Below are 13,344 nucleotides of genomic sequence, written 5' to 3'. Positions count from 1 at the left end.
GAGCATTATATCGGACAAAAAACAAGCATTGTTAGAAGCATAACATTCCCTTTTTACCAGCGTAATTGGAAGGGCCTCTGGTATTCAGTTAGAAAGAACTTGCATTCAAAAGATACCGCGTTCTAGAAACAAGTCACCCCGTTTTGGCTGCTGATATTTTGGAACTTTTGTGTGTTCAAAATACCATATCTCGTTCTAGATATCGTCTGATATTGAAAATCCCGTTCTAGATCGGGAACCCAAAACCACGACCTCATTGGACGGCACAGAGCCGTTTTTGGGGAATACCCCAGCTTCGACAACTCCTTCCTAATAAAGTTCGCCTATTGAATTGAGAATTAAGGTGATTATAAAGTTATTACTTTATATCTCTTGTTGTTTGGAAACTTGAGTCGTATTATAATTATAACCGTCTTATTTATGAAGGAATAGACTGCGGATAATATTTGAAACTTAAACCGTTTTCCCCTAATAGCTTCCAAATCAACTCAAAAACACACCGGAAAACAGGTTTAAAAACAAAATATTTATATAATGACTATGATATTTTTAAAACATTTGGGTTCCCTGACGGCGAGGCACTTGTCCCTCCCCGCAAGCTCTGGCGGGGGGCACCTTCCCTTGTTTACGCCGGACCCCAACAGAATATATACATGGTCATATTTTTTAACATTCACGGAAGACGGATCCAACGATAACATCTTAGATTTTGCTTTCACCTGTTTTGCCTTGACCTAATCAAGAACTTGGACAAAGGTAAGAACAAAAAAAAAACTATAAAGCGAAGCAACGCAACAGAAGAACCTTAGACCCGGGAGTTAAAAGCGCTGTCATGCAATTATTTAGCAACTTTCACAAACGGTAGCTACCTAAAGTGAAACTTAATTACATGTTCAGCCCAAAAGTTTTTCATTTAGAGCTTATATTAATATAGCAATAATATGGTGCCTCAACCAATACTATACCAAAACGCAGGGTGCTATCTGGGATCTGGTCACGGCGGTTGTCGATTTCATGTGCCGGAAGTTACGCAAGTGTGAAATACATTATCTGCACACCGCATGACAAAGGGCCGACAAATCTCAGTTTTCGAAAAGAAGATTTGCCGGCCGAATCGATTTATCAACCACTGCTACTGTCCGGAACGTTTCGGTCCGATTTTCGGATAGGATATGCCTTCTAATTACACGGATAGGATAGGCCTTCTGTTTACACGGGGCCGTTCTGGAACCGGTGCGGGACGGAACCAAAACTGGAATTGCTATTTTGCAGGTCAAGTTATGGAACCGTTCCGGACCGGTTCCAGAACCGTCCTGTGTAAACACATGGATCGGTGCCAAACGCTTCCTTGTAAACAGAGGCCGATCCGGTCCGGTCCCGTGTAAACGTAGCCTAGCTGGTTAGAGTATAAAAATGACTGAAAAAACGGCAAGGACAGGACTAACACCAGGTGTCCGTCTTATAGAGATCTTCAATAAGGGAGAGTTGACTCTACAACTGTTTTGCCTTAGCCTAATCAAGAATTTGAACAAGGGTAAGAACTGGATAAAAAATATGCAGCAAAGCGAAGCAACGCAACAGAAGAACTTTCGACCCGGAAGTTAAAAGCGCTTTCATGCAACCATTTAAGAGCAAGTTTGTAGAAGAATCGAACAAAAATTGTTTTTTGCGGCAATTCTTAAAATACAGGGATTTCGCTCATCTTCTGCATGAAGGTAGTCCTTATTAAAACTAAAAACGTTATGTTGTTTTTTTCTTCAAATAGTTTTATTTTTCTGAGAAAAACGAAATTTTCGATTTGACATCTAGACTCGTCTAGACTCGATTGAGAGGGTACAAATTGGGTTGAAAATTGACCATTTTCAATCGATTCGTATGTCAAAACCATCACGCGCAGAAAAAAATAAATACAACCGGTCTATTGCATGACTCTTCCTTGTCCAAATAAGCATAGTTTCAAGAGTTTTGGTTTAATCTAATTATTTTACGGTAAACAAAACCAGACTATTCTCACGCGAAATGAAAGTCGGTCGGTCAAAAGAATCGTCATTTTCACTATGTGCCTTATCTCAGAATTCCTTGAGATAAATATATTTCAACTCTAGAAGGATGATACTTTTAAAATATTTAAAGTTTTGTCTGGGTAAATGATTAAGCACTTGTCAAAAAATTATTCAAAATCGTACAAAAACGACACAAATCACGCAAGCTTTGGAATGCGTGACCAAAAGTATTACCACCGTATTTGTTCTTTAAATCAATTTAGTCGCAACACTAGCAATACCAAGGCATAAATCATAATAAATATGTTCACCTTTGCTTGATTATGATATCCTGTCCCATGCAATACGTTTTTTCCTGTCCTTTCTTCAATGGCTGCCCGTTCAGTTCGCATGCCGCTTGTCGAATCCGTCTGCGACTGGTGAATTTGAAGCAACCACCGATACGAGTTTAACCAAATATGTATCGTCATGATTAACAAGCCCTTTTTGTGTTACTTGATTAAACCATATTTCAGGTTATAGCCGGCAAAGAAGCGTTTTCGATAAGCCACTTTGCAGTGCCTGTTGGCCCCGTTATTATTCCAAGTGAAGTATAAATTTGCATACTTTCGAGACAAGCGTGACAGTTTTTTATACTTAGGGGGTGGGGTGAGGAAGGGTCTTAAATTTTTAGATGAATCAAATGTTTGAAAACGTTTGGGGATGAATTGTCACAAACTAATACCGTATTTTACATGGGGATTTAAAAGAATTTCACAACGTCAAACCTGACCCCACGGGAACAAGGATACCAGTTTTCTGGAATATGACATTTGATATTTCTCTTCCTACATCTCTATCTCCTTTAGAAGTCTTCCCTTTACTGTGATAAGCAATCTCGTGAGGAACTTCGCATGTACTGGAACTTTTTCGCCATCCAATTCCAAGCTCGGATCGATGAAAGGGACAGATAGTAAAATCGCATCGATCATACGAGCAAGGACTGCCAACTATCGTTTTAAAAGAACAAGAAACTTCTATGAGACACCAAGTGCAGCGAGAACATGTGGAGTTTCCAACAGTTCACCAGACAACTGAAGGAAAAAGCACTTTACGGGGACTGTGTTGTGCCGGTTGCTCCACAAATGGTTCGTGAGAAAAAAGAAATCATTCAAACATCTATAATCGAGTTTAGTAAATTAAATTAGTCTCGTCCCCTAAAAGTAAACAACGTGAATTCTCGCACACACAAGGTCAATTATTTTACTTTGTTGTTTTGGAGAATAACGAAGTACATAACTGAATTATATGGTTTTTATAGAAGGAGCAACCAGCAATTAGTAGATTATAGACTACCACCAAACCGGAAACGAGAAGCAAACGACTTTTAGAAAGTCTAACTTTAATAGATTACAACACTTTTTTCCTGACAGCGGCTTTTTGTTAATACTTTTACGGTTTTTCTCTCTTTGATTTTGAGCGTAAGCAGAACTTATAAGTAAAGTAAATCACGTAGCAAATACGAGTTTGTGACAATTCATCCCCAAACGTTTTCAAACCATTGATTCGTCTAAAAATTTAAGACCCTTCCTCACCCCACCCCCTAAGTATAAAAAACTGTCACGCTTGTCTCGAAAGTATGCAAATTTATACTTCACAGTGGAATAATAACGGGGCCAACAGGCACTGCAAAGTGGCTTATCGAAAACGCTTCGCCGGCTATAACCTGAAATATGGCTTAATCAAGTAACACAAAAAGGGCTTGTTAATCATGACGATACATATTTGGTTAAACTCGTATCGGTAGTTGCTTCAAATTCACCAGTCGCTGACGGATTCGACAAGCGGCATGCGAACTGCAGCTGAACGGGAAGCCATTGAAGAAATGACAGGAAAAAACGTATTGCATGGGACAGGATATCATAATCAAGCAAAGGTGAACATATTTATTATGATTTATGCCTTGGTATTGCTAGTGTTGCGACTAAATTGATTTAAAGAACAAATACGGTGGTAATACTTTTAGTCACGCATTCGAAAGCTTGCGTGATTTGTGTCGTTTTTGTACGATTTTGAATAATTTTTTGACAAGTGCTTAATCATTTACCCAGGCAAAACTTTAAATATTTTGAAAGTATCATCCTTCTACAGTTGAAATATTTGTATATCAAGGAATTCTGAGATAAGGCACATAGTGAAAATGACGATTCTTTTGATCGACCGACTTTCATTTCGCGTGAGAATAGTCTGGTTTTGTTTACCGTAAAATAATTAGATTAAACCAAAACTCTTGAAACTATGCTTATTTGGACAAGAAGAGTCATGCAATAGACCGGTTGTATTCATTTTTTTCTGCGCGTGATGGTTTTGACATACGAATCGATTGAAAATGGTCAATTTTCAACCCAATTTGTACCCTCTCAATCGAGTCTAGACGAGTCTAGATGTCAAATCAAAAAATTTCGTTTTTCTCAGAAAAATAAAACTATTTGAAGAAAAAAACAACATAACGTTTTTAGTTTTAATAAGGACTACCTTCATGCAAAGGATAAGCGAACAATTTTTCATAGCATTACCGGTCGTTGTCGGATTCTTCTACAAATCTCCTCTTAACAACCATTTAACAACTCTATCAGCCCAAAAGTTTTTCATTGAGAGCTTATGTTAAAATGATAAAAATAGTGCCTCAACCAATCACCAAAAAGCAGGGTGCTTTCTGGTCACGGTGGTTGTCGATTTCATGTGCCGGAAGTTACTCAAGTGTGAATTAATTATCTGCATACCGCAGGACAAAGGGCCGACAAATCTCAAATGGCGGTTTTCGAAACGAAGATTCGCTGGCCGCATCGATTTATCTACCACTGCTGCTAAGCTTTAAGTTGATTTAAAGCAAAGTACTTCGTATTCCTGTTTACACTGATCAGTTAAGACTCAGGACTGTTTTCAAGAATGCATGGAAAAGAACTGTCACTTCAAGACGTGGAAATCAGTTACAAATGGCGCGTCAAGAAAATTGGATAACAGCTTCGCCGAGGGCTTAGGTTTTGTCGTAAATGAGGAAAACAGGATTTACAATGTATCAGCGAACACCACGGTAAGCAAGTCTATGTTTTTATTTTACTCAGTTGAAGTTCACATGGGGAAAATTAACCTTTGCGTGGAATGTTTACATAATGTTGATAAGATCAACAATGTCACGGTCGGTTAAATTAACGAATTTTAAGCAACTTTGAGATCTGAAAGCATCGCACTAAATCATTTCTCCAGGAAATCCTTTTAGTATCGAAAAGAACAATCATTTATCTGTCTAATACCAAATTTTCGGCCATTTATTTCGCTTCGCTCATACTTAAATAAAGCGATAAGTTTGACCTATTTTGAATTAAATCAAAAGTGTGTCGAATAAACTTAATTATATTTTGTAAATAAAAGGACTTTAAGAGCAGAAATTGCTTTCGACGTACTAATTTGATGTTATTCTTCGATATTAAATAGGTATTTTTCTTCCAGAGTGCTTTATTTTTCGACGCGAAGCTAACAAACTCGGCATAAATTTTGAGCTCCGAAAGCGTCAATTTTGCTGGATTTTAGAATTATCGATTTTCTCGAAAACAAATCGATATTTAGCCAAACAAAGTATACTGTGATTTATTTTATATTAAGGCCTACCCATGGTAAGAGAATGAGCGAAATCCATTACAGGGCTCTTGCCAAGAATTTTCATTTTTGTTTGAAATTTGTGCATATGTCCTCTTAAGCTCTCAGAAGATTTTGTAAACTTGAATGTCTCAAAAACTGTACCCTCTTCACCCCAGGGATCCTTGTCTAAAAAGAACTGCAAATCAGCTTAAATGACAGGGATTTCCATTTTTAATTAGAGCTGGGGGTTTTAAGACAAAAAAAAACTAGCGATATAAGCAAGGACCAACGTTTCGCTGTTTTCATGACAGCATTTTCAAGTTCGGTGTCAAAATCAAGTTATAAATATGATGATAAAATAGAGCTTGAAATATAAAGTGGAGTATTTTGAATGCAATTAGAGATACAAGAATTAGGAACGCATTGTTCTACGTGAATAGTATGGCACGGATAGAATCAGATTGAGTGCTTAGATCTGGTTTAAATAATAATAATAATAAATAAAAAACTCATTACTAAGGCAGTCCAGTTTACTTTGACATTTCTTCAAGATCGAAAAAAAAATTGCTTGGGTTTAAGGTTGTTGAATACCAGGTTGTGTTTCTGCCCCGGGTGTTTACCAATGGCTGATCTTCTAATATTCTTTAAAGCGCTGGTGGAGATGTCGGCTCGTGCGGCCGACATAACCTGCATCACTTGCATCACATATTAGAGAACTATCTAAGCAATCAATCCGACTCTATCGGTGCAAAACGTTTCACGTAGAACAATGCGTTCCTAATTCCTGTACCTCTATTAAAATGTATTCAAAATTCCGCTAAATTATTCACGCTCTGTTATATAATCATCATAGCCATCGCACTTAACATTGACACTGGACTTGAAAATGCTGACATGAAGACATTGAAACGTTGTTCTTTGCTTACATCGCTTTCCAGTTTATGCCAGAGAAAATACTACGTTCTTAGTCGACTTTTTCAAGTAGTGGATCTCGATAATTATTGCTTTGATATTTGATTTGCGGGTCATCTCGCCTAGTCCCCCCCCCCCCCCCCCTCCCCTCCCAACCCCCTCGAAACATACTGCAATATTGTACGCCGTTCAAACGAGAATTAAAAGTGGGTATATAAATATTTGGAACGGAGAGTTTTTGTGTTTGTTATATTATACCTTATCTTTGTTCATACCCGACAGGGACCTTACAGTTTAGACGTTCAGCGTATTGTACCTGTTCATCCATTCGCCGCAGCCTCCTTGCAAATTATGCTAAGAAAAAAGGAATTTACACCAATATGCCTGAGAGCTGAAGTCTATGGATGTGAAATTCCTAGAGGTAAGATTTCATCGTTCTCCGATGCTTTTACAAAAAGCTATGGTATTTTGTTGTAGTTGTAATTATTATTGTCTTTGTACCCAAAACGTGTGCTGCGAGATGATATTGATCCCTGTCGATTCATTTTTCCCTTTTTATTGGCCGAGAGCCTGACACGTGTTCTGCAATTATCTACCTACTCCTGCCTAAAATATAATAGTCTGTTCATGAGTATTACCGTCTAAAAGTAATATTGCAGCAGCATGGGTGTTTTGTCCACTCCTTTGGCAGTTCTTTTTTCAGAGTTGTCGGAGAGCGATAAAGCTTAGCGATCAATGATAAAATATTAACTTCTTTATCACAAAACACTCTCGATCTGCTCATTTCTCACAAATCACGATATTAGTGGCCATCTGCCTTTAAAACGAGACACAAATACACTGAAGAAATGTATATTTCTTTACTCCACTCTACTCTAATGGAACCTCGACACATATATTTTTTATATCTAACATTTAGAGCTCTAAGCATGCATCATCGATTTCATAATTTCAGGTTGCATCATGCGGGGCTCTATAGGTTTTATCAAAGACAACGCTGGATATCGCAAAGGATTTGTATCAGGTTTTTTCTGGGGCTTTTTTTTGGAAGTTTTTATGTCCGGAAAAAGAGACAGCATATTGAAGAACAAGGAAGACGTGATTCTAGATGAGAAACCACACGCCCGCGATCTAACTAGAGGAACTTTAGTCCTTGGAGAAGATGTTAATTCACCAGGCATAATAAGAAAAGGAAAAATAGAGCAAATAGGTGATACAACTTGTACCATTAAAACTAACGATAAAACATGGAACAGTAAATTAAAGGACGTTCGTATCGTCAAAATATCAAACCTCTGCTAATCGTTAAAATGTTTTAATAATGACTCAGGATCAAGACAGGACTGCGAGGAAGCAAAATATAATTTTTTTTTTTAAACGAACATCTCAAATAAGCAATAACATGTTAAATTAAGTTTAAAAGGGAATGTCCTTAAATTCTAGACTTAAGCTATTAAAGTGTCTTTTAGTTTGATAGTTTTGGATTATGTTCGATGAGACTTTGACTTAGATTGAACAGTCTTTGAACAGATATAAAGGTATTTGTTATTTGTTAGCTGTTGTTGCTGTTGTTGTTCTTATTATTATTATTATTATTATTATTATTATTATTATTATTATTATTATTATTATTATTATTATTATTATTATTATTATTATTATTATTAATTAGTTTAGCTTACACCTTCACCATGAAACTCATTGTAACGTGCAGCACTATCTTTTATTTGTACTGTGGCCACAATGAGCGCCAACAGTGTTGAGAAACCCGGCTGTTTTTGAGTACCATTGACAAATTTCACCCCTCACATCTACAATATAACCTCTTCACCCCAAAACAATGTTGGATTTGCTATCTGGAAGACTTGCCTCGTTTGTGTACAACATTGAAAAGGGACAGGGCGAACGGTTGATAATCTGCATCGGATTTAAAGTGGAAAAAATGGAAGTATTGAAATTAGCATTCATTTCAACTGACCAACTGTCTCAACTACGTTTGACGCTCATTGCAGTTACAGTGAAGCGCGCCTTGTCGTTGTTACTTGAAAAGGGGTTTGACAGCTGTCTAGAAGGTTCCGAGAAGGAAGAGGGCAGGATAAGAATCTTGAATTTACTTATTACATGCCTAACAAATATTAGCCAATGCAAAGGCGAGTGCATGTTGAGGATCATTCAAAGGCATGGCGCTTTTAGTTTTACCCTAGTTTCACGTGTCTAGACACGTTACAATCTTGGAACTGCCCCATGCTTACCTAATTTTAGGTACTTTTTAATTGAATTATTAGTTGTTTTGTTTTGTTTTGTAACTATTTCTTAGAGATACATATATGTTCCTAATCTAAAATCCGAGTTAAAAATAAAGTATTTATGTATGTTAGTCCAGTCAACTTAGAATTACACCCAAAACAAATTGCAACAAAAATAAAACATGCCTTATTCGACTTTGCATATATTGAGGAATAACATACTAAAAGTCACCGTGAATCGGAGTATTGGAACCTCGTCTTTTTTTTTTTTTTTTTTTGCGATATTTGAACTACAATGAAAGATGAGAAATTTAATTTATGCATAACTAATGTGATTTTTACAAGTAACATTGAAGGGTCCTTATCGACAGAAATAATCAAGCTAGCAAAACCAAACAACGACAAGCCAACAAATCAGTTTACAACAAATGTAGCAGTTATTACTTATCCTATTTATTGCGTGAAATGACATTACTATTCTGCCCTTTTTGGTACCTTAGAGAACGTACTACCAGCGGCCGGATTCTGGCATAGATGCAAGTATAGTAACAACGTTCGCTAATCGGATATTTCATTAAAAAAACTACGTTTTCTTCAAACATTAAAGATACTGAAAACTGATAAAGTATAATTATACCTTTTTGATGAAAGAATAAACGCTGGTCAAAAAAGTTACGGTCTGATAACTACAATTGCGGCAAACAATTATGGCGGGAGTCTTGGATGAAACCCTTATTAACATAATCTGTCAGAAAACGTAATGCGTGAATTTTCTCCCCCAAAACCCTTTCTACCTATTGGAAGGTGCCTATAATTCCAAGAATCAACACTGATTGATCTTTGCAAAAGTCCCCCGAGTGACTGAGCCGTCACAGACGCCGGGGACACAACTCCGGCGTAACTATGGGCACGCCTCCATCTCTGCACTTAATTCTTTTACAAAAGGATGAAAAAAAATTCTTTCAGGAGTAGCAGAATGACTTTGGACAAAAGAAATAGGGTTAAAACATTTGGAAAAAGTTTGGTAACAACCTGGAAATGACTTGATAAACATGAATTCAAACTTTGAATTCAAACAACAACAACAACAACAACTTTATTCACCCTAAATATTTACAAAAGGAAAAGACATATATATTGTATTAATAAATTATTAAGGGTCTGGTGGCCTGAATTAACTGAAGAGTTTAAAAGGGCAGGCAGCCAGTGACAAGTATGGTATCACTCTATCCACTCAATATTAGCATTTGTATACAGCCACGTCAAATGCTATACAGTTTTTTATACCATGCCATAGAAAATACAGCCAATCAGAATACAGGAAAGCCGTTGTATATTCGACGGTATTCAACCCAACCTTCCCATCGTGCGCTGCGATCTTATTCTCGATGAAATTTAGTGAGCGTATACACACTGTTTCTCGGTATACACACTCGCCTAAAGGCTCGTGTGTATACCGAGAAAATACAAGTGACTCGTGGGATATTCCATAGTATACCACTCGAAAGCGTTGCATAACTAGTATGTACGCCAATCGTCACATTTGTTCAACCACTGCGGTTGAAAGCATTAAATCATCAACAGACACGCCCTTTTCTCGCTGTTTTAAAATCCTTTTTAAAAAATAAAAAATAAAACAAATATTTTAAAAATTTTAAAAACAAATAAAAATGTTCTATAACTTTTTGTTTAAAAAGAAGTCTAGAGTTCAATTTTTTCATGTCCGACGGTAAACAATTAAAAACTGACGCTCCTAAAAACGAAAAACTCCGACGGCCAAACTCTAGCTTCATTCTCGGCAGGACATATGCCATACCTTACTCATGCCATGTGCAACTAGGACACTGTATGTATGACGTTATTTCCAGTCGTTATTTTACATATGTTTCAAAAATTATGGCTTTGCCACTGTATTTTTGGATGGTTATCGAAAAAGACCAGCCACCAAATATGACTCACGATAAAAGGGTCAGATGTGGGATAAGCGATGAATGATGTTAGATTCACTCAGGAAAGAGTGTATGTTATAAAGAAAGATTTCCTTTCCAAAATGTGAAACAAGATAAGGTTCGTCGCGCTACTGCCTCTGAATTTTAAACGGCATAGTAATGACGTATTACATTGTTTTAATTGCTTAGGGTAATTCCGAAGTCCTTTTGATACAAAATACAGTTGTCACAAGATGCAACACTGTAATAGTTGGAGACTTTCACTCTGTTCAAGAGCAGTGGACATACATTATGATCTGACTGAACCAGCACATAAATTAACTCACAAAGTAAATATTGGCATTGGCATTCAAAAATCTGTTTCCTTGAAGAAACTCTACTCTGGGGCATTTTTCAGGAAATATTCTGAAGTATTTAACTACCAACAAGCCACTAGGGTTGCCGTTATTACAGCAGGAGATTGACTCCCTGTTCTGTCTCTAAAATGATAAACCTGGAGAAAAGCTGGATGTCCTTCAAGTTTTACCCAGCATGCTACCCACACGTTAGGATATAATGCCTATTCGTAGCACAGCCTGAGGGTCTATCATCAAGTACAGCAGTGGAATGTTTTAACCCTTTTTCTTTTGTCCAAAATCATTCTGCTACTCCTGAAATAATTTTTTTTCATCCTTTTGTAAAAGAATTAAGTGCAGAGATGGAGGCGTGCCCATAGTTACGCCGGGTTTGTGTCCCCGGCGTCTGTGACGGCTCAGTCACTCGGGGGACTTTTGCAAAGATCAATCAGTGTTGATTCTTGGAATTATAGGCACCTTCCAATAAGCAGAAAGGGTTTTGGGGGAGCAAATTCACGCATTACGTTTTCTGACAGATTATGTTAATAAGGGTTTCATCCAAGACTCCCGCCATAATTGTTTGCCGCAATTGTAGTTATCAGACCGTAACTTTTTTGACCAGCGTTTATTCTTTCATCAAAAAGGTATAATTATACTTTATCAGTTTTCAGTATCTTTAATGTTTTAAGAAAACGTAGTTTTTTTAATGAAATATCCGATTAGCGAACGTTGTTACTATACTTGCATCTATGCCAGAATCCGGCCGCTGGTAGTACGTTCTCTAAGGTACCAAAAAGGGCAGAATAGTAATGTCATTTCACGCAATAAATAGGATAAGTAATAACTGCTACATTTGTTGTAAACTGATTTGTTGGCTTGTCGTTGTTTGGTTTTGCTAGCTTGATTATTTCTGTCGATAAGGACCCTTCAATGTTACTTGTAAAAATCACATTAGTTATGCATAAATTAAATGTCTCATCTTTCATTGTAGTTCAAATATCGCAAAAAAAGACGAGGTTCCAATACTCCGATTCACGGTGACTTTTAGTATGTTATTCCTCAATATACGCAAAGTCGAATAAGGCATGTTTTATTTTTGTTGCAATTTGTTTTGGGTTATACAACGAAATGGCTAATATTGACTGGACTATGTGGGGACTTTCTGCATTCCTGTGTAAGGATTCTTTGCATTCCTCATGTAAAATTCTTATAAGATAACATAAAAATTTCCTTGTCTGGCGGTAAATCAATTTTTTGCAGCAAATGACATTTTTAAATCATCGATGTCCCAAAGAGGGGCACAAACATGTTGGCTGCACACTAAATACTGTCATTTACTCAAAAACTATTTTCGCAATACCTTGGTTGTGAAAAACATTAGAAAGCCAGAATATTGACAGAACATTTATTTCTGCCTCCTTTATAATCTGATTGTTTCCTGATGGTTCTCATGCAAACAAACAGCTTTTTTGTAAACCAGGCGAAAGCCACAAACTCAACTTTGTTTTTTTTTTTCATTGAATGAAGGTGCAAGGATGAATAATGTATCTGGGGTGAATAAGATATAAGTATAATTTCCAAAGGTGAATTCAAGAAAGGAACATTCTGATTGGTCGAGAAGCTCGGTTTATGACGATATATTCAGCGTGCTAGGCGGTGAATATAGCATCTCAAGGTTTGGCAAGTAAGCCAACATGGCTTCATTTGCTGAATCATTTAAAGTGTATATGACATGAAAAATATTTTCTGCTTATTTGAAAGGGCTTTCGAAATACAGACGAATGGCGTTTTTTTTTTTGCAATATCTTTTTTTGTTTCAGAGATATTGACGTTTTTGTATTATGCAAATTAGATCAGTGATGACGTTATAAGATTGGACTCTAGAAAATGGTAAATACTGAAATCACTCCAAGTCCTGGATATTAAAAACATTGGCAATTTTGCAAATTAACAACCAAGGCTTTTGAACCGAAAGAGATGGTTTTCAAGGCATTAGAATTGATCGTAAACATGGTTGTTTTGGAGATCGCAAGCGGCCATTAGAAACTCAGTCAGATCGACTGCCAAAACATTATTTGGTTCTCTTGTCACCGGAGCTAGTCATTTCGAAAGGATTCACACAATTGCTCAGAAGTCACCAACGATTTAACAAAGGTAACAGATATGTATCTTTTTCGTTGTGTTTTTATCCGTTTTATTGCTTAAACTTGAGTGTAAATTACAATTCAGTTTAATCGATGAATTAAACTGGTTTACACGTATGCAAGCGAGCACTTGTGTT

General features: G+C 36.8%; 1 protein-coding gene across 1 annotated transcript in view; it reads left to right on the top strand.

Moving 5' to 3' along the window:
- The window catches only part of LOC144633161 (sushi, von Willebrand factor type A, EGF and pentraxin domain-containing protein 1-like), a 41,770-nt gene extending 33,682 nt beyond the window's left edge, over positions 1-8,088 (top strand). The window contains exons 23-24 of the mRNA XM_078491965.1: positions 6,816-6,954; positions 7,489-8,088. Of these exons, the coding sequence (XP_078348091.1) occupies positions 6,816-6,954; positions 7,489-7,835 (486 nt within the window). The 3' untranslated portion in view covers positions 7,836-8,088. The remainder of the gene's footprint in view (positions 1-6,815; positions 6,955-7,488) is intronic.
- Positions 8,089-13,344: the final 5,256 nt, after the last annotated feature.

Source organism: Oculina patagonica, chromosome 1 (genome assembly GCF_052425735.1).
Source record: "Oculina patagonica isolate OP01 chromosome 1, crgOcupat, whole genome shotgun sequence".
Taxonomy (NCBI): Eukaryota; Metazoa; Cnidaria; class Anthozoa; order Scleractinia; family Oculinidae; genus Oculina; species Oculina patagonica.
The sequence above is the reverse complement of the archived record's forward strand: the minus strand, read 5'-3'. Positions and strand labels throughout refer to the sequence as shown.